Source organism: Hyperolius riggenbachi, chromosome 4, assembly GCF_040937935.1.
Source record: "Hyperolius riggenbachi isolate aHypRig1 chromosome 4, aHypRig1.pri, whole genome shotgun sequence".
NCBI lineage: Eukaryota > Metazoa > Chordata > Amphibia > Anura > Hyperoliidae > Hyperolius > Hyperolius riggenbachi.
In genome coordinates, this window is record NC_090649.1 from 457,385,305 (window position 1) to 457,407,117 (window position 21,813).

Sequence of the window (21,813 nt, forward strand, 5' to 3'; positions counted from 1 at the left end):
ATTTTCTAAACGTAAATTATCACAAGCACAGTCCGGGCGCCGTTTGTAAAATGTTAATAATCTCCGGCACCCTTTTTTCCCTGTTCGCCGCCCATTAAACGATATTTATAATGGGAGTGAATGGGGCGCCCTTTTTGTCCACTTGTTTTATGCGCCCAAATCTCCTGCTTCCCTAAATCACGCACTTGAAACAAGCATGCAGCTAATCATGTTTCAAGATTTTTCTGGATTTGCCTGGTTCAGTTTCGGCTTTGGTTAAGGTTTAATCATTATCTGAACAATCTTTCTTAAAGAGCCTCCGTAACAAAAATTGCATCCTGTTTTTTATCATCCTACAAGTTCCAAAAGCTATTCTAATGTGTTCTGGCTTACTGCAGCACATTCTACTATAACCATCTCTGTAATAAATCAACTTATCTCTCTCTTGTCAGACTTGTCAGGCCTGTGTCTGGAAGGCTGCCAAGTTCTTCAGTGTTGTGGTTCTGCTATGAACTCTCCCATCCAGGCCCCTCTCTGCACACTGCCTGTGTGATATTTAGATTAGTGCAGCTTCTCTCTGTTCTATGATCTTTTACAAGCTGGATAAATCCTCCTCTGAGCTGGCTGGGCTTTCACATACTGAGGAATTACATACAGGCACAGCTGTCTGCACTCTGCAGGAAGAAACAGCCTGACGCTTCAGTGGAAGATAGCTGCAGGGGGAAAGAAACACACAAATGATCTCTTGAGATTCAAAAGGATGGCTGTATACAGCCTGCTTGTGTATGGATGTATTTTCTATGTGTGGACATACTGTACATCAATCTACTTCCTGTTTTGGTGGCCATTTTGTTTGTTTATAAACAAACTTTTTAAAACTGTTTTTAACCACTTTTAATGCGGCGAGGAGCGGCAAAATTGTGACAGAGGGTAATAGGAGATGTCCCCTAACACACTGGTATGTTTACTTTTGTGCGATTTTAACAATACAGATTCTCTTTAAGACTCTTCCAACAAAATTTTTAGGAGAAACCATTTTTCAGTCTCAGAGATTTTTTTTTATTAATATTATTATTATTTATTTTGACTTCTTTTTATTGTTTCACAACTTTTTATGATGAAATGTACGATTAAAAGGTAATAAAATCACAGTTTCTTGAAATGGCATTCAACTCAAAGCAGACAAACAACAACAAAAAAAACCTTCATCCGTGTCCTTTCGGCAGGGCTGGATTTGTACATTTTACCGCCCAAGGCCCGCTGTCACCAACCCCACCACCCACCCGTCCCATTCCTGTGCTTCCCCCGTCCTGTGCTGTTCTTTCCCTGTCCTGTGCTTTTCTCCTCCATCCTTTTATGCCTTCACTGCTGCAGACTGGGCCTGCGACTGCTGCCAATGACATGTTTGGCAATTTCACTGCCACATTGTACCAGTGGCTGCCCACCCCTTGTTTCTTGGTGCCCTAGGCCATGGCCTCTATGGCCTTGTCTCAAATCCGGCCATACCCATTGGTGCAAAGCGACGGGGCATCGTATCCCAAACTCACAGGTCAGGTGTAAAACCGGCCTCAAGTAAATGCTCTAATTTTGCTTCAGAATTGCAACACATTTCCTTGCACTGGTTTTTAAGAAATCTTCCCCATTGTATTCGGCACATCCAACGTTACAGGGACTTTATGTCAGGACAGCAATTGCCCCATGGCTTCCAAGCGCTGCCAGGCCTCTGACCTCCCCCTTAACCCTCCTGTGTTCCCACGCATGCTGCCGGGCCCCCACAGATTAGATACTGAGGCTTACGCATAACATACTCCTGGTCACAAGAGGCAGGCAGTGGGAAGCAGATGGGGAACAGGACGGAACAGCGGGGACAGGTGAGATACAATGCTGCTATCACACAGGGGGCCCGGGGGCACAAAAGAGTTGAGGGGAAAATTAGGGGCGGTAGCCGGCTCTGGGGGCTGAATTTGCCGGGAGGGGAGGGTGCTCAGGTTACCTTTGGCCCTGGGCCCCATCAAGGGTTGAACCGGCCCAGCAAAGTTATTTAACAGATTCTCCCGGTGTCTGGTCACCATATTTACATATGCAGGGTCCTTAAACTGCTATAAAAATAAAAAAAATATCAAACACACATCTAAAAAATAAACTATAAAAACAAAAGAAATGGCGTAAAGATCTTTGTGCAACTTAGTGCAGCAGTTAATCTTCCAATTTGCCTCTTGTCTTCACTATAGGTCACCACGACACTAGGAAAAAAAGAAAAAGAAAATCACACTGAAATAAATTATATGAGTACCTCTGTATCTCTGTGCTAATGTGTTTTTTTTTATGATAAAAGGGAAATAAAGGGTGTAGGAAATGTGTTGGGCGGATACTGGCAGCATAGCACCGAAAGTAAGAGAAGGGGTTAATTAATTTGTAGCTGTGCAAGCAGGGAAGGGGTGAAACTGAGAATGGTGGTGCAAGCAGAGGAGGGGTTAAGTATTGGATAGTTGTGCAACGTTAGATACTGGACATCTGTGCAAGCAGGAAAGGGGCTGAAGGCTGGGTAGCTGAGCAGGTAGGAGAAGGGTTAAGAGCTGGATAGCTATTCAAATAGTGGTTAGGTACAGCACATCTAGGTAAGCAGGGGAGGGGTTAGGTAAAGCATAGTTGTGCAGACAGGAATGGGGATATATGTGGTACATCTGAGTAAGCAGGGGAGGGGTTAGGTAAAGCATAGTTGTGCAGACAGGAATGGGGATATATGTGGTACATCTGAGTAAGCAGGGGAGGGGTTAGGTAATGGATAGCTGAACAGACAGGGTTGGGATTAGGTGTGCCACATCTCAGCAAGTGGGGAGGAGCTAGGTAATTGATAGTTGTGCAGACAGAAATGGGGCTCGGTGTGGCTAGGTGAAGGGTTAGGTAAAGGATAGCTGTGCAGATAGGGTTCAAAATAAGTGTGACTGAATAAGCAGGGGAGGGGTTAGGTAATGAACAGCAGTGCAGACAGGGCTGGAAATAGGTGTGGCACATCTGAGTAAGCAGCGGAGGGGTTAGGTAGTGAATCGCTGTGCAGACAGGTTTGGTAATAGGTGTGGCACATCTGAGTAAGCAGCGGAGGGGTTAGGTAGTGAATCGCTGTGCAGACAGGTTTGGTAATAGGTGTGGCACATCTGAGTAAGCAGGGGAGGGGTTAGGTAATGGAACGTTGTGCACACAGAGATAGGGTTAGGGGTAGTACATCTGAATAGGCAGGGGAGGTAATGGATAGCTGTAAAAAAAGAGGAGGGATTAGGTGTGGCACATCTAAATAAGCAGGGGTGAGGTTAGGTACCGGTTATTGATTGCTGTGCAGACAGGGTTGGGAATAGGTGTAGCACACCTGAGTAAGCAGGTGAGGGGTTAAGTAACGGATATCTGTGCAGACAGAAGTGTGGTTAGGTGTGGCACATTAAATTAGGCAAGGGAGGGTTAAGGTAATGGATAACTGTGCACTGCAGACAAAGGTGGGGTTAGGTGTGGCACATCACAGTAAGAAGAGGAGGGGTGAGGTAATGGATCACTGTGAAGACAGAGGTGGGGTTTAGATGTGGCACATCTAAGTAGGCAGGGGAGGGTTTAGGTAATGGATAGCTGTACAAAGATGGGTGCATTTAGGTGTGCTACGTTGACAAAAGTGGGGTTATCTACCAGAGAGTTGTGCAAGCAAAGGAGGGGTTAAAGTCATAGATTTGCGCAGCTTTTCCAGTACACTAAACCAAAACACTGATTACGAATACGGTACATTCCTTCTGCATGCAATAATTCCAACAAACAAGAACGGAACTTACAGCTGGGTAAAGTCTGCTATCAGCTGGACATGATGATCTGCATCCACTGCAATATACAATATACAGGAGGGTTACAACATTCCCTCTAGCTAGAAAAACAAAAGTTTGCTTTCTTAAAACAGAAAGAATTGGCAATAATTCAGGTTGGAGTGAGCTCCGAGATGTCTCCCAGTGCATCACTGCTGAATATATGCAAATTATCCATTGTTGCCCTCTAATAACACAAACAGATCTATATATACAGTATATAATAGAGTAAGTGCCTCAACCTTCAAACAAGAAGAAGTAGCGCCCTGCCCCCAGGGCCGGTCCAAGCAAGAAGAAGGGGCTGGTCCAAGCAAGAAGAAGAAGTAGTGTCATATCAAACCAAGGGCAAAGAGGGATAATTTGCATATTCAGTAGCAGTGCATTGTGGGTAACCACAAACGTTCACTCATAGCTGAATTATTGCAGATTTGCTTCTGTTTTAAGAAGGAAAATTACACCAAGCTTTGCTTTTTTTAGTAGGAGGGATTTTTGGTCTGTTTTATCCTCCTATACATTCTTAGTAGTTTGGGTCACCCTGAGCTGCTTGGTTACTCTGTTGTACTGGTCCAAGCCCTATCTCATACAGCCATATCAATCCTTGCCATGTACTGATAAGGACCAAATGTCTGAAATAGGGTGTCACATGTGGGTTTGATATGACTGTGTAAAACTTAAAGCTATAGGCTTGCTTGACTTACCAAGGGTGAAAAGGAAAAATTTGCATGTTTAGTAGTGGTGTAATGTAGGTAATCACAAATGTTCACTTACAGCTGAATTATTGCAGATTTTCTTCTGTTTTAAGAAGGCAAATTACACCAAGCTTTGATTTTTTAGTAGAAGGTCTTTTTGGTCCATTTTATCCCCCTATACAGTCCGAGTGGTTTGGGTCACCCTGAGCTGCTTGGTTACTCTGTTGTACTGGTCCAAGCCCTATCTCATACAGCCATATAAATCTTTGCCATGTTCAGATGAGGACCAAAAGTCTGAAACGGGCTGTCACATGTGGGTTTGATATGGCTGTGTAAAATTTAAAGCTATAGGCTCGCTATACACCAGTGGTTCTGGATGCTTGCTTGGCTTACTAAGGGTGAAAAGGAATTATTTGCATATTTAGTAGCAGTGCATTGTGGGTAACCACAAATATTCACCTATAGCTGAATTATTGCAGATTTCCTTCTGTTTTAAAAAGGCAAATTACACCAATACAGTGTGCGCATTGCAGGAAGTGACGACAGTGGAACACGGAAGAGGTGAGTCATCCCCGCCCGCTGCCTCTTACTAATAGTGGCGGCTGCTACTGTGCTTAAGCAGGAGGGGGAGCGCACATGGGGGACCCAGGTGAGGGGTGGGGGGAGTTCCTGCTGAGCCTAAGCTGGAGGTAGAGCACACATGGGGGACCCAGTTGAGGGGGGTCCAACCCCCCCTCCCCGCTGCTGTGCCCAATACCCCCTTCCGTTCCTGCCCTCTACCCTCTTATGCGGCGTATGCTACGCCGCGGGTCGGCTAGTGTCCTATAATCCACATACATACTTCGGGAATGTCAGATGTTTAGCAGCTTCCTGAACAGAAGTATCAGAATCTGTCTCCTGTAATCCCTGCAGCTCTCAGTCCTATTACTCACACTATTTCCACAGCGGGCCTTAAATGTAATTGGCTGCACACTACACGGGCTAGTAGCGTGTAATGCACTACCAGCAGCTTAGCGAGCACTAGTAACTTACGCTGGATCCCTGCAAATAACTCAACTTGTCTCGCCCTGAGCCCCTTCGGGTCCAGTAACTTTAAAGGACGCGATGCCCGCACTTTGATTGGCCCAATAGGCTGCCAGTCACTTGAAAACAGGTGGCTGTTCAGTCTGGATTTGAATAACTCCAGGGATAGGGCTGTCTTTATTGGGTGTGGTAGGGAATTCCAAAGGATGACAGAACGCTGTGGCTCCTAAGGTTTTGAAGTTCACTCTGGGAGTGACATACCAGCGGGCGGCGCAATGCACTGAGCATAGCTCCAAACTGTCCCTCTTTGGGAGCCCTGTCCCTCTGTCCCTCTTTCCTCCTCATTTGTCCCTCTTTCAGGACTTTGTCCCTCTTTCTATGTAAATATATACATTTCTCTACTAAAAATGTGTTTGATTGACTCTACACTTTATTCCCATCCTTTAAATTGATATATTACTAATTTTAAAATGTTAATATGAAGGAAAATGAACCAGAATAGAAAGGACCAGTGTGGTTTAAATTATAAAACAACATATTTTGCTTCTGAAATCTTTATGGTATGCGTGATTAGGGGCATGGCGGGGGTGTGATCAGGGGCATGGCAGGGGTGTGGCTTAAGTGTCCCTCTTTCTCATCTCAAAAAGTTGGTAGGTATGCACTGAGTCCGCTGCCGGAACCGCACGCCTGTAACAGCTAATGCTGAAGAACGATAAACGTTTTCAAAGCTATACTGCATAGACATCAAAAGAGACCTTTATATGCGGGAATACAAGCATCTGGAGGGTGTGTGCAACCACAGAGGAGGGAGAATGTAGATCTTATATTCCACCCGGTGAAGTCACAACCCGGTGGAGTGCAACACGCAGTGTAATGTGTGTTTTAACTGAAGCAGTGCTGGGCACTATATGCAATTGATTCATTAACGAGAATCTGTACTGTCCGATTTGTACAATAAAAAAACATACCAATCGAGTCACTGTAATCTCCTGGATCCCTCTTTGCCGTTCCACCGCTCCCCGCCGCGATCCTGGCTTTTAATCGCCAGTTTTAGGCAGCGTTTACAATCAAAAAACATGGCCGCTAACCAGGAAGTGATGTATGTGTATATATACAGTATATCATGTTACAGTATACTACAAGTTTTTATTACATAGTGAATTTTCTTCACTCCAGTCAGGGATTTCACACAGTTTCTTGGCATGGGCAGCTCCCTCCCCCCTCAGACAAGCTGAAATTGAGAGCAGAGACCTGTCTGTGAGGGATAAACAAAGCACACACACAGAGCATGGAGGGGGCGTGCAAAATTTGTCCCTATCACAGCAGAGGCAGTACATTCCTCCCTGGGTCGACAAAGCTTGACAAAGAAAAGAAGATTAGATATATTACAGAAGCAGTGCAACTAGAAAAGGTATAGGAATTTATAGGATAGAAGAAATAAGGCTGAAAATTTTGTTACAGAGTCTCTTTAAGCTGTGCTGCTAAAGCAGAGCAGCGCAATGTGCAGGAGCATGCGCTATGCAAGGCTTACATAGCAGCACTTGCTGCCATGTAAGGAGCGTGTCTACCCTTAGTTACACGCACTGCTTCCTGTAGCAAAGCGTGTAACGTTAAATGTGAAGTATGGCTAAGGAGACACTTCACTAGCGGCCACCACTATGATAATTAACATGTTACCGGTAGCGATACTTCACACGACCGCCCACATTTAATGTTACGCGCTTTGCTACGGAAACAGTGCGTGTAACTAAGGAAAGGCATGCTCCTTACATGGAAGGGAACGCTGCTATGTAAGGCGTACATAGAACGCGCTACTGCACATTAACTGTGCTGTTTTAGCACCACTGTCCAGCACAGCTTAATGAATCAAGCCAAATGTGCAAACGTATGTGATTTCAGGGTGTCCCACAGTACTCCCACTGAGAGACGATTGGACAACAGGGCCGGTTCTCTCATGAAGCAAGGGGAAACATTTGCATCAGGTGCAGAGATTACAGGGGCAGCATGTTTGTACTGTGTTTACACTAACAGCATGCAGTCAGAGTAGGAGAAAAAGTGAGAGAAGAAGGAGGTGAAGAGATCATCATTGGGGAAAAGCAGCTTGTTGTGCTGTGTGAGGAGTCTGCCAGTCAGTGAGAAGGCAGAAGAGCAGCAGCGTTTCATTTCACTTGCACAGCAGAAGGAAGGAGGTGACAATGCTGTCCTGACTGAAGAGGAATGGAGTGGCTGAAGGTGAGCAGTTTGTTATTCACAGCCAGCCAGTATGCTATTGTGTTGAGCTGCAGCATATCATGTGAAAACATTAAATGAAGCAGAGTAAATTGTCGGGTGCTGCGCGATCATTCCAAATCAAGGGGGGGGGGGTATTCGCATCCTCACAAGTTTGCCTTAGGCCTCGTTCACATCTGCTGCGCTGAGTAACACGTGAAAGCGTGTGGTAAAAACCGCATGCGCTTGTGCGGGCTTTAATGCGCGTTTGTGCGTTGCGCTTCTTTAAGGCACGTTTTGCTTAATGTTGCAGTTGTCAATAAAGCTTTGTTTTTCTATGTAAATAAAAGTATTTTTTTTCCAAATAGGGGTAAAAAACGCATGCGCTTCTCTGCGCTTAAAAAGCGTACCCATTCACTTGCATTGATGTGCGCTTTACAGCTCAACGCACAGAAATGCATGCAACACTACGTTTTTGTAACACTGCTCAGCGCAGCTCATCGATGTGAACCAGGCACATTTAATTACATGGGAAAATCAATACATTGCTGAACACACAGAGCAGTGCGCTGTGAAAAGCGCACAGAAACGGCCCTGATGTGAACGAGGCCTTTGGTAAAAAAAAAGTCTAGAACCGTCCCTGTTGGACAGAGACTTATTTAGACAGGTTATTTCGGCAACTATTGCAGCGGTGTGACTCTGTTTATTGTTGTGATCCCCTGATGTTGAATGATTGGAAAAATCTGTGAAGCGCATTTTTTTTCTGAGTGATAGGGAAAAAAATAGACAACTTTACCTCTTCTGAGCTCAGATAAATGCCTCTCCCGTCTTTTGTGAGATTCTGGAACACCTCTGAAAATGCAAAACAATGGTTGTTCCAGCTATCAATCGTAATAGAATTCTGCGTCAGTTTAAATGGCTAAGATCAGATTTAAAGAGGAACTGTAGTGAAAATAACAAATAAAATTGCTATTTATTGTTTTTGCATTCAATATTCATGCATAAATAATTTAGTCAGTGTTTGCCCATTATAAAATCTTCCCTCTCCCTGATTTACATTCTGAAAATTGTCACAGGTGGCGACATCGTCAGACCTGTCAGGTGAGCTCTGTGGAATGTGTGTGTCTGAGAGTTCCAAAGCCAGTACACTACAAAATATAGCTGGTCTCCTAGAATGCTCTGAGGGGAGACTCCTGCATAGGTAAACAGCATAGGTAAACAGCCTAGGCTAATGGCTTTCTCAATCAATGTCACCCAACAAGGATCAGCCCTCCGGCAACATTGCAGGGGCAAGGCTGTGCAGACACATTGCTCACTTGTATGAACAGAAGAGCCATTGGTGGAGTATGCTGCTGCAGGCACGGCTCTTCTGTCCATACAGGAAGTTTCCACGCCACACAGGTCCCTCCCCTGAGGAGCCCATACAGACTTGGGCTCCTCCTATCGTGCAGCCAGAAGGGACAGTAGCATGTGGTGCCTGGCTTCAATTTAGGCAGGGCAGTGTATATTGCTGGACAGCAGTGAGAGAAGCAATATTTCACCCCCCTGGGGGAAAGCTGCTGCCTAGCCATATTTCACCTGGGTGGAAAATCTTTTGTCTTCCCTGATCTGTGATTTTAAAGAGGCCCTGTAGTGACATATAGTAGAATGCAATAAATTATTCAGGATACCCACTTTTATGGTAATTTTCCTGGTTGTTACAGCCTCAGAAACACACCTATACCTATGCATTGCTGTATAGCCCCACCCTTCCAGTGATGCTTAGCCTAGGCAGTTTAGCTATGTGGAATTCTCCTCCCAGAGCTCTCTGGGAGACCAGGTATATTTTGTACTGGCTTTGGAATTCACAGAAACAAACATTCCACAGAGATCACCTGACAGGACTAAAGATGTCGCCATCTGTGTTAAATTTCAGATTGTAAATCAGGGTGGGGAGAGATTTTACAATGGGCGAACACGGACTGAATCATTTATTAACCACTTCACCACTGAGGGGTTTTACCCCCTGAGCACCAGAGCAATTTTCACCTTTCAGCGCTCCTTCCATTCATTTGTCTATAACGTTTTCATTACTTATCGCAATGAAATGAACTATATCTTGTTTTTTCCGCCACCAATTAGGCTTTCTTTAGGTGGGACATTATGCCAAGAATTATTTTATTCTAAATGTGTTTTGATGGGAAAATAGGAAAAATGTGGGGAAAAAAATAATTATTTTTCAGTTTTCGGCCATTATAGTTTTTAAATAATGCATGCTACTGTAATTAAAACCCATGAAATTTGCCCTTTTGTCCCCGTTATAAAACCGTTTAAATTATGTCCCTATCACAATGTTTGGCGCCAATATTTTATTTGGAAATAAAGGTGCATTTTTTTCAGTTTTGCATCCATCCCTAATTGCAAGCCCATAGTTTATAAAGTAACAGTGTTATACCCTCTTGACATAAATATTTAAAAAGTTAAGTCCCTAAGGTAACTATTTATGTATTTTTTTTTAATTGTACATTTTTTAATTTTTTTTTTATTACAAAAAAAAAAAAAATGGGGAGTGTGGGAGGTAATGAGTTAATTTTTTGTGTAACACTAATTTACTTCTATGTAAAAAATGCTTAGGGTGTAGTTTTACTATTTGGCCACAAGATTGCAACAGTAACTTTTTGTTTATTGCGACCTGCGGACCTTCCGGATGCTCGCAGGAAGTTGTAGGAGGCTGTGAGTGTTTTTTTTTTCCCACAATGATCGCTCTGCCCATCGGAGAGCAGCGGATCATTGTGGGGCTTAGATCAACGAACGGGAATGGATTTTCACGTTCATTGATCTCCGGGCGAGCGGGCGGCGGCGTGTTTACTAGCGGCGGGCAGCGTGTTTACGAGCGGGAACGCGGAAAGTACGGATTTCTCCGTCCCTGGGGGTTAAAGGATGGAAAAAGGGACGGAGAAATTCGTACGGGTGGGGGTAAAGTGGTTAATGATTATAGTAAAAAAAAAAACAAAAAAAACAAACAGCAGTCTTATTAATTCTGTGATTTTCACTTCAGTTCCTCGCTAAGCACCCTGCCACTGATAGCCGGGAGTTCTTCTTTAATTACTTACTTGTTACAGTTTCTAGGCGGATCATGCAGCATACAAAGTCCGCGAAGGTCAACTTGCGTGAATAATTAGCATATCTCAGAATCATAACGTCCATAATGGCGTTGCTGATCACGAAACCTGAGTAGATAAAGGAGATATGTGAAGTAGTCTTCTAGCGTAAATTAAGAAGTGTGTAACGTGCACATGGGGCTTGCTGGACATTTTTTGAAGTTCTCTTGATCATCATGTCCATCCTCTGGTGTCACTGCAGAGCAGCTCTCTAACCTAAGATAGGTGTTGGCTGCTACTTCTGACACCAAGATTTATTTGCTTCCTGTGGGCTGATCATGACCAGCCTGACCAGAGAACTAGAAACTCATTTTCCCACAATGCCCAGTGGCAGTGTCTCCACTTCCTGTGATCCCCAGTGGCAGTGTCATTTGATGGAAGAAATCTGAGTGGTAAAATGGACATTGCTTGTAGATCCTGTAACAAAGCCACATGGGAGGACAACATGTCCCATGGTGCCAATCACCCAGGGGAAGGTTAACCATTGGATGCCTGTGCAAGGGAAGGGTTAATGGATAGGTATCCAAGCAGGGGTGGGGTTAGGTACTTCATATCTGTGTAAGCAGTGGAGGGTTTTGGTAATGGACAGCTTTTGCAGACAGGGGTGAGGATAAATGTGGCACATCTAAATAAGCAGGGGAGGGGTTAGGTAATAGATAGCTGTGCCGAAAGGGGTAAGGTTAGGAGTGGCACTTATAAATAAGCATGGAAGCAGTGGTGCTCATCCGGATTCCGGATATCCAGGTAACCCGGATATCCGACCATTTTTCAGCTATCTGACCGGATTCGGATTCCAGATACCCGGGCCCAAATCCAGATAGCTATCTGCGGATAGTTGGCAGGGCAATGCGGATATCCGCGGATATCTGGCAGATATCCGACCGTTGAGATACTGTATGACGTCCAGGACGTCCTGGAGCCAATCAGAGGGCTCCCAGCAGAAGCCCTAGCAACCAATCACAGAGGGGAACCCTAGCCAGCCCCACCTGACCTCATTGAGCCAATCAGAGGGCTCCCAGCGTAAGCCCTGGCACAATGTGGGCTGCACAACCGCTGTCTGGAACCTAGGCCTGATGTTAATTGACAGCCCTTTTTTTGGGGGGGGGGGGGGATTTTAAGTCCCCACATCATCAATAAGTGTTCCCCTTTAAAAAATAATGATGCTACATGCCTCATTGACCCTAAAAAACATTTTTAAAGCAATTTAAAGGGCACTTCCGGGTTCTTTATCAAGATATCCGAATTTGCCCGGGTATCCCGAATAGTGCGGTGGGATATCCGATCTGGGTCGGATACCAAAATGCCTAAATCCGGATATCCAATCAGGATCCGGATATCTGGGTATCCGGATCCATGTCAACCCGGATTTTGAAAAGGGGTATCCGAGCACCCCTGCAGGGGAGGGGTTAGGTGATGGATAGCTGTGCAGTCGGGATGGGATTAGGTGTGGCACATCCTAGTTCCCTGTGGAAGGGGGTTTAGCTACTTCTGTTCTGTCCTATGGGGTATGACGCTTCACCAGTTGTGATTGTAGAATGTGCTAAAAAGCACTGTGAGAAAGTTCAGAGTTGGCTTGCCAAAAATCTCCTTCCTATTGTTCCCTATGGGAAGGGGGTGTGGTCTGAGGGGTGAGGTTGGCATGGACACTGGAAGCTTGTACTGGCGTGCAGTGGACTTTTATATATTAGTATTTGGGGGGAGGTTGGGGAATGGGGGACCATCTTTTTGTGAGGATGAAAAAGAGAAAAAAAATTATGTGGACTGAAGTAAAGGAAACATACCAACTTCCTCAATGGCTTGACTAAGACCGTACCGATCAATATATCCTGTTTGGTTTACATCGATGGACCGGAAGATTGCCTGGGAAAAGCACATTATCATTGTCATTACTGATATTAATATTATCACATCTGTCTATTGGTTTTAAAGTGATTTTACACTTTTTCTAACAAATCCCCAAAGTCTGTCCATAGCGTATGAAAGAAAAGGCTTTACACATTATCATATTTTCCAACTTTTTGAGATAAGTAGGACACTTTAAGACACACCCCTGTCACATCACGCCCCCACCACACCCCATGCAATGCATATCACAAAGAATTCAGAATTAAAATATGTAGTTTTATCATTCAAACCACCCTGGTCCTCTCTATCATTCATCATTCGTTTTTAACATTTGAAAATAAATATATAACAATTTAATTGATGGGAATAAAGTTTAGAGTCCGTTAAACACATTTTTTTTTCTGAGAAAAATACATATATTAACACAGATCTGTACATCAGTCTTTAAAGTGAACCAGAGATGAAGCACCCTCATGTATTTTACCATATATATCAGTAAGAACATTAGAGAAAACACCTACCCTGCTCTCCGTTTCATCCTCACTGCTAAAAGTGTCTGTTATCAGCTGTGATAAGAGTCCCGGACTGAGCATTCAGTCTGGCTTTGCAGAGAATAAGTATAGCTGAGTCATTATAGCAGAGCCACAAGGGGGCAGGCTTGGGCTTGAAAATACACCAGAGAAGACAGACTCAGCTATAATCTTTCTGTAGCAAAGCTAGACTGAGTGCTCAGTCGGGGATTCTTACCAGAGATGATAACAGTCAGATTAAACAGAGAACAATGAAACAAAGAGCAGATTAGGTGTTTACTGTCATGTTCCCACTGATTTATAAGGTAAAATACATGAGGGTGCTTCGTCTCTGGTTCTCTTTAAAGAGGGACAAATGAGGGAGAAGAGGGACAGAAGCATTTGTTTCCCAAAGAGGGACTGTCCCTCCAAAAGAGGGATACTACGCATTCTTACCTTTATGACAGCTTGCCAGCAATGTATGGTGCCCAGCCTAACCCAAGGCAGGGGTTCCACACCACCCAATTTTCTTGAGGGTCACCTGGCCATACAGGAAGTGCATTGTGATGTCACTTCCTCCTGATAATAAGTCTATACATAAACAGCTAAGTACGGTAAATAGATCCAGCCTCTGGTTAGGCGATACAAAATGTAAGGTCCCCCTGCCAGACATAGAGAGGAGAGAGGACAGTGGTGGACAGCCTCATTGTGGCAAAAGGTGGGATAGGTAATGCATTGCTACAGGGGGAAGGGGGCCGCGAGATATAATTTAAAAGAAAAGCTGCTACACAGTTATAGTAACTGGGGGGAGGGGGGATGGAAGGGGGTAGGTAAGCAGTAAACTCTACTACCCTCATTCAATTCACGTTTTCTCCTAGGGGATACTTTTTAATTTACTGTTTATAATTACTGTTTAGCACTCTGCCATTAAGAAATTACCAAAATGTAGGTGAAAAAGTACTGACAGGATTATTACAAGTACTTTCTTGCTTGCTAGTGCCTAAAAGGCATTTTACTAATAGAGTTGTCGTAAACATCAAATTTTACGTTCACGACGGCGACCGCCAACTTCCGACAAATCTCCATAGACTTCAATGGGCAGGTGGATTTTAAAACCTACAAAGACTGTTTCTGGCCACAAAAGTGATGGAAAAGTTGTTTCAAGGTGTCTAACACCAGGATAGGGGCGTGGCAGAGGGGAATCCATGCTAAAAGTGCTGCCAAAAATGACGGAGTTGATGCAAAGTTTGGTTTTAATCCCTAAAGGGCAGAAATCACATTATGCACAGCTATGGGTGTCAGTGGGCTGTGGAGTAGTGGTGCTCAAATACCCCTTTTTAAAATTCGAGTTTGGTCGAATTCGAATAGTAAATTATTCGAGGTCAGTCGAATATTCGAGTCGAATAATTTTTACTATTCGATTCGACCTCGAACTTCGAGCTGACTATTCGAGTCGGTATTCGAGCTCATTATTCGAGCTGACTATTCGAATTGGCCTTAAATAGCTTCCAACACTTGTTTTGAGGGTGAATGATGCAAGAAACGTCTTTTTTTCCAAGTAACAACAGCAAGTGATTATGTGGGGATGTTCCTTTAAAAAAAAAAAAGGTGGAAAGAGAAGTTGTGTCCAGAATTTTGTTCAGTACTGTATATACTTCTTCTTCTTCTTCTTCTTTATCTTCTATATCTTCTTCTTCTATATCTTCTTCTATATCTTCTTCTTCTTCTTCTATATTGTCTTCTTCTTTTTCTTCTTCTTCATCTTCTTCTTCTTTATCTTCTAATCTTCATCTTCTTCTTCTTCATCTTCTTCATCTTCTTCTTCATCTTCTTCATCTTCTTCTTCTTCTTCTTCATCTTCTTCATCTTCTTCTTCTTCTTCTTCATCATCTTCTTCATCTTCTTCTTCTTCATCTTCTTCTTCTTCTTCATCTTCTTCATCTTCTTCTTCTTCATCATCTTCTTCATCTTCTTCTTCTTCATCTTCTTCTTCTTCTTCATCTTCTTCATCTTCTTCTTCTTCTTCATCTTCTTCATCTTCTTCTTCTTCATCTTCTTCATCTTCTTCATCTTCTTCTTCTTCATCTTCTTCATCATCTTCTTCATCTTCTTCTTCTTCATCTTCTTCTTCTTCATCATCTTCTTCTTCATCATCATCTTCTTCTTCATCTTCTTCTTCATCTTCTTCTTCATCTTCTTCTTCATCTTCTTCTTCATCTTCTTCTTCATCTTCTTCTTCATCTTCTTCTACATCTTCTTCTTCATCTTCTTCTTCATCTTCTTCATCTTCTTCTTCATCTTCTTCATCTTCTTCTTCTTCTTCTCCTTTTTCTATATCGTCTTCTTCTTCCTCACTTATTTCTCTTTCCATTTTTTCTTTAAAGAAATGCAGCTATTTTTGAGCGTAACAAATAGCTGGTGGGCGCACGCATGTTGGAAGCGCCATTGTATGTGCTCCCTGGCAGTGGAAACACACAGACAGCAGGAGGTAAATTCAGCAGCAGGAGAAGGAGGATGAGTGTGTGGCAGCAGGCAGTCAATGAGGCAGGCAGCGTGACATAATAGCCCTGGTACCTAGCGGTGATACCAGGGCTGTAAATAAACACAACAGGAGGTCCCAGACAGCGGTCGTGCAGCCCACATCGTGTCCAATACACAACTGGGACAACACAGTTTTCAACCCGGGCACCTCAGAAAAATTAAACCTTTTTTTTTTAATGGTTTTTTGGTTTTGGTTTTACAACCAATTACACAGATATAGCTATTATTTGACGTAATAGCTGGTGGCATAGTGGCAGCAGAAGGTAATTCTGTGTACCCTGGCAGTGGGAAACACAGACAGACAGCAGCAGCAGCAGGAGGAGGAATGGAGGAGGAGCAGTGTGAGTGTGGCAGCAGGTAGGCAGCGTGACATAATAGCCCTGGTACCTAGCGGTGATACCAGGGCTGTAAATAAACACAACAGGAGGTCCCAGACAGCGGTCGTGCAGCCCACATCGTGTCCAATACACAACTGGGACAACACAGTTTTCAACCCGGGCACCTCAGAAAAATTAAACCTTTTTTTTTTTTAATGGTTTTTTTAGTTTTGGTTTTACAACCAATATAGCTATTGTTTGACGTAATAGCTGGTGGCAGAGTGGCAGCAGAAGGTAATTCTGTGTACCCTGGCAGTGGGAAACACAGACAGACAGCAGCAGCAGCAGGAGGAGGAATGGAGGAGGAGCAGTGTGAGTGTGGCAGCAGGTAGGCAGCGTGACATAATAGCCCTGGTACCTAGCGGTGATACCAGGGCTGTAAATAAACACAACAGGAGGTCCCAGACAGCGGTCGTGCAGCCCACATTGTGTCCAATACACAACTGGGACAACACAGTTTTCAACCCGGGCACCTCAGAAAAATTAAACCTTTTTTTTTTTTAATGGTTTTTTTAGTTTTGGTTTTACAACCAATATAGCTATTGTTTGACGTAATAGCTGGTGGCAGAGTGGCAGCAGAAGGTAATTCTGTGTACCCTGGCAGTGGGAAACACAGACAGACAGCAGAAGCAGCAGGAGGAGGAATGGAGGAGGAGCAGTGTGAGTGTGGCAGCAGGTAGGCAGCGTGACATAATAGCCCTGGTACCTAGCGGTGATACCAGGGCTGTAAATAAACACAACAGGAGGTCCCAGACAGCGGTCGTGCAGCCCACATCGTGTCCAATACACAACTGGGACAACACAGTTTTCAACCCGGGCACCTCAGAAAAATTAAACCTTTTTTTTTTAATGGTTTTTTTAGTTTTGGTTTTACAACCAATATAGCTATTGTTTGACGTAATAGCTGGTGGCAGAGTGGCAGAAGAAGGTAATTCTGTGTACCCTGGCAGTGGGAAACACAGACAGACAGCAGCAGCAGCAGGAGGAGGAATGGAGGAGGAGCAGTGTGAGTGTGGCAGCAGGTAGGCAGCGTGACATAATAGCCCTGGTACCTAGCGGTGATACCAGGGCTGTAAATAAACACAACAGGAGGTCCCAGACAGCGGTCGTGCAGCCCACATCGTGTCCAATGCACAACTGGGACAACACAGTTTTCAACCCGGGCACCTCAGAAAAATTAAACCTTTTTTTTTTAATGGTTTTTTTAGTTTTGGTTTTACAACCAATATAGCTATTGTTTGACGTAATAGCTGGTGGCAGAGTGGCAGCAGAAGGTAATTCTGTGTACCCTGGCAGTGGGAAACACAGACAGACAGCAGCAGCAGCAGGAGGAGGAATGGAGGAGGAGCAGTGTGAGTGTGGCAGCAGGTAGGCAGCGTGACATAATAGCCCTGGTACCTAGCGGTGATACCAGGGCTGTAAATAAACACAACAGGAGGTCCCAGACAGCGGTCGTGCAGCCCACATCGTGTCCAATACACAACTGGGACAACACAGTTTTCAACCCGGGCACCTCAGAAAAATTAAACCTTTTTTTTTTAATGGTTTTTTTAGTTTTGGTTTTACAACCAATATAGCTATTGTTTGACGTAATAGCTGGTGGCAGAGTGGCAGCAGAAGGTAATTCTGTGTACCCTGGCAGTGGGAAACACAGACAGACAGCAGCAGCAGCAGGAGGAGGAATGGAGGAGGAGCAGTGTGAGTGTGGCAGCAGGTAGGCAGCGTGACATAATAGCCCTGGTACCTAGCGGTGATACCAGGGCTGTAAATAAACACAACAGGAGGTCCCAGACAGCGGTCGTGCAGCCCACATCGTGTCCAATACACAACTGGGACAACACAGTTTTCAACCCGGGCACCTCAGAAAAATTAAACCTTTTTTTTTTTTAATGGTTTTTTTAGTTTTGGTTTTACAACCAATATAGCTATTGTTTGACGTAATAGCTGGTGGCAGAGTGGCAGCAGAAGGTAATTCTGTGTACCCTGGCAGTGGGAAACACAGACAGACAGCAGCAGCAGCAGGAGGAGGAATGGAGGAGGAGCAGTGTGAGTGTGGCAGCAGGTAGGCAGCGTGACATAATAGCCCTGGTACCTAGCGGTGATACCAGGGCTGTAAATAAACACAACAGGAGGTCCCAGACAGCGGTCGTGCAGCCCACATCGTGTCCAATACACAACTGGGACAACACAGTTTTCAACCCGGGCACCTCAGAAAAATTAAACCTTTTTTTTTTTTTTTTTTTTAATGGTTTTTTTAGTTTTGGTTTTACAACCAATATAGCTATTGTTTGACGTAATAGCTGGTGGCAGAGTGGCAGCAGAAGGTAATTCTGTGTACCCTGGCAGTGGGAAACACAGACAGACAGCAGCAGCAGCAGGAGGAGGAATGGAGGAGGAGCAGTGTGAGTGTGGCAGCAGGTAGGCAGCGTGACATAATAGCCCTGGTACCTAGCGGTGATACCAGGGCTGTAAATAAACACAACAGGAGGTCCCAGACAGCGGTCGTGCAGCCCACATCGTGTCCAATACACAACTGGGACAACACAGTTTTCAACCCGGGCACCTCAGAAAAATTAAACCTTTTTTTTTTTTAATGGTTTTTTTAGTTTTGGTTTTACAACCAATATAGCTATTGTTTGACGTAATAGCTGGTGGCAGAGTGGCAGCAGAAGGTAATTCTGTGTACCCTGGCAGTGGGAAACACAGACAGACAGCAGCAGCAGCAGGAGGAGGAATGGAGGAGGAGCAGTGTGAGTGTGGCAGCAGGTAGGCAGCGTGACATAATAGCCCTGGTACCTAGCGGTGATACCAGGGCTGTAAATAAACACAACAGGAGGTCCCAGACAGCGGTCGTGCAGCCCACATTGTGTCCAATACACAACTGGGACAACACAGTTTTCAACCCGGGCACCTCAGAAAAATTAAACCTTTTTTTTTTTAATGGTTTTTTTAGTTTTGGTTTTACAACCAATATAGCTATTGTTTGACGTAATAGCTGGTGGCAGAGTGGCAGAAGAAGGTAATTCTGTGTACCCTGGCAGTGGGAAACACAGACAGACAGCAGCAGCAGCAGGAGGAGGAATGGAGGAGGAGCAGTGTGAGTGTGGCAGCAGGTAGGCAGCGTGACATAATAGCCCTGGTACCTAGCGGTGATACCAGGGCTGTAAATAAACACAACAGGAGGTCCCAGACAGCGGTCGTGCAGCCCACATCGTGTCCAATACACAACTGGGACAACACAGTTTTCAACGCGGGCACCTCAGAAAAATTAAACCTTTTTTTTTTTAATGGTTTTTTTAGTTTTGGTTTTACAACCAATATAGCTATTGTTTGACGTAATAGCTGGTGGCAGAGTGGCAGCAGAAGGTAATTCTGTGTACCCTGGCAGTGGGAAACACAGACAGACAGCAGCAGCAGCAGGAGGAGGAATGGAGGAGGAGCAGTGTGAGTGTGGCAGCAGGTAGGCAGCGTGACATAATAGCCCTGGTACCTAGCGGTGATACCAGGGCTGTAAATAAACACAACAGGAGGTCCCAGACAGCGGTCGTGCAGCCCACATCGTGTCCAATACACAACTGGGACAACACAGTTTTCAACCCGGGCACCTCAGAAAAATTAAACCTTTTTTTTTTTTAATGGTTTTTTTAGTTTTGGTTTTACAACCAATATAGCTATTGTTTGACGTAATAGCTGGTGGCAGAGTGGCAGCAGAAGGTAATTCTGTGTACCCTGGCAGTGGGAAACACAGACAGACAGCAGCAGCAGCAGGAGGAGGAATGGAGGAGGAGCAGTGTGAGTGTGGCAGCAGGTAGGCAGCGTGACATAATAGCCCTGGTACCTAGCGGTGATACCAGGGCTGTAAATAAACACAACAGGAGGTCCCAGACAGCGGTCGTGCAGCCCACATCGTGTCCAATACACAACTGGGACAACACAGTTTTCAACCCGGGCACCTCAGAAAAATTAAACCTTTTTTTTTTTAATGGTTTTTTTAGTTTTGGTTTTACAACCAATATAGCTATTGTTTGACGTAATAGCTGGTGGCAGAGTGGCAGCAGAAGGTAATTCTGTGTACCCTGGCAGTGGGAAACACAGACAGACAGCAGAAGGGCAGTACACAGCAGCCCACTGTAGGTGTAAAATGTGTGGCTGCAGGCGACGTAATAGTCAAAGTGAACCAGGCTGGCTTAGTGAGCAGGAGCCAGGAGGTGGTAAAGGGTGGTAAGGCACATTAACCATGGTTCTAAGTTCCGGCAGCCAGTTCATGTCCCCCTCTCGCCGACAACAGGGGCCAGGAACTCGCCTTCCACCCACGCCTGGTTCATCTTGAGAAACGTCAGTCTGTCCACAGACTTGTGAGACAGACGTGAGCGTTTCTCAGTGACCACGCCACCAGCTGCACTGAAGCAGCGCTCGGACAGCACGCTGGAAGGGGGGCAGGACAGCACTTCCAGGGCGTACTGCGCCAGCTCGCTCCAGATCTCCAGGCGCTTGACCCAATACTCCATGGGATCAACAGGGGCATCGCTGTCAAGCCCGCTGTAGGACCCCATGTAGTCAGCCACCATGCGGGTCAGGCGCTGGCTGTGACCGGAGGAGGATGCTGCTGCATGCACCTCCTCTCTAGTCACTGCTGCCGGAGCCTCTACAGTCCTGTAGAGCTCGTGGCTGAGAGACAGCAGGTCTGTGGGGCGCTTGCTGCTGGATGCAGGCACCTGCTGCTGCCTCTGTGCTGGCTGCTGGACAGTGGGGGTGGAAGGCTGGGGGAAGGCTTCCTCCAAGCGCTCAACAAGGGCCTGCTGCAAGCTCCTCATTTGTTGCGCTGGGTCTCCTCCTGCAGGCGACAGGAACTGGCTCAACTTCCCCTTGAGGCGTGGGTCCAACATCATGCTGATCCAGATGTCCTCCCTCTGCTTCATCTGGATCACCCTGGGGTCCCTGCGCAGGCACCTCAGCATGTGCGCTGCCATTGGGAAGAGGCGGGCCACGTCTGCTGGCACATCGACGGCAGTGCTGCTGTCCTCATCCTCCTCCTCCTCCTCTGCCTCGTCAGCTTCATCCTCTCTCCACCCCCGCACCAACTCAGCTGCACTGTGCTGCTCCCCCTCATCAGCAGCAAGGTCAGGGACCTCCACCAAGTCCTCCTCCTCCTCCCCCTCAGAGGTGGGCTGTGCAGCTGCTTGCCGCTCCTGCTGGTCCAAGGCTGCCGCTCCCTGTTCCAGCAAAGCATCGAGGGCCCTGTTCAGCAGACAAACCAGGGGCACCCACTCGCAGACCATAGCATGGTCCCTGCTCACCATGTTAGTGGCCTGCAGAAAGGGAGCCAGCACTAAGCACACCTGCTGCATGTGCCTCCAGTCATCATCGGGGACGATGGACGGGATGTTGCTGGTCTTGTCCCTTCTCTGAGCGGCGGAAACAGTGGCCAGGGCAAGGTACTGCTTGACAGCGTGCTTCTGTTCAACCAGACGCTCCAACATCGCCAGGGTGGAGTTCCAGCGAGTCGGAACGTCAAGGATCAGCCGATGGCGTGGCAGCTCCAGCTCCTTTTGCACGTCTTCCAGGCTCGCACAGGCTGCAGCCGAGCGCCGGAAGTGACGCACAACGTTCCTTGCCGTTTCCAGCAGTTCGCCCATCCCCTGGTAGGTGCGCAAGAACTTTTG

At 45.6% G+C, this 21,813-nt stretch overlaps 1 protein-coding gene across 14 annotated transcripts in view; it reads right to left on the reverse strand.

Moving 5' to 3' along the window:
• Window positions 1-1,029: 1,029 nt before the first annotated feature.
• Window positions 1,030-21,813, reverse strand: part of LOC137504402 (calpain-13-like) — a 232,546-nt gene continuing 211,762 nt past the window's right edge. For all 14 annotated transcript variants that reach the window (XM_068232775.1, XM_068232776.1, XM_068232777.1 and 11 more), the window contains 5 exons: window positions 12,660-12,738; window positions 10,831-10,947; window positions 8,535-8,590; window positions 3,792-3,837; window positions 1,030-2,222 (listed from right to left, as the gene is read on the reverse strand). In XM_068232775.1, the coding sequence (XP_068088876.1) occupies window positions 3,811-3,837; window positions 8,535-8,590; window positions 10,831-10,947; window positions 12,660-12,738 (279 nt within the window). In that variant the 3' untranslated portion in view covers window positions 1,030-2,222; window positions 3,792-3,810. The remainder of the gene's footprint in view (window positions 2,223-3,791; window positions 3,838-8,534; window positions 8,591-10,830; window positions 10,948-12,659; window positions 12,739-21,813) is intronic.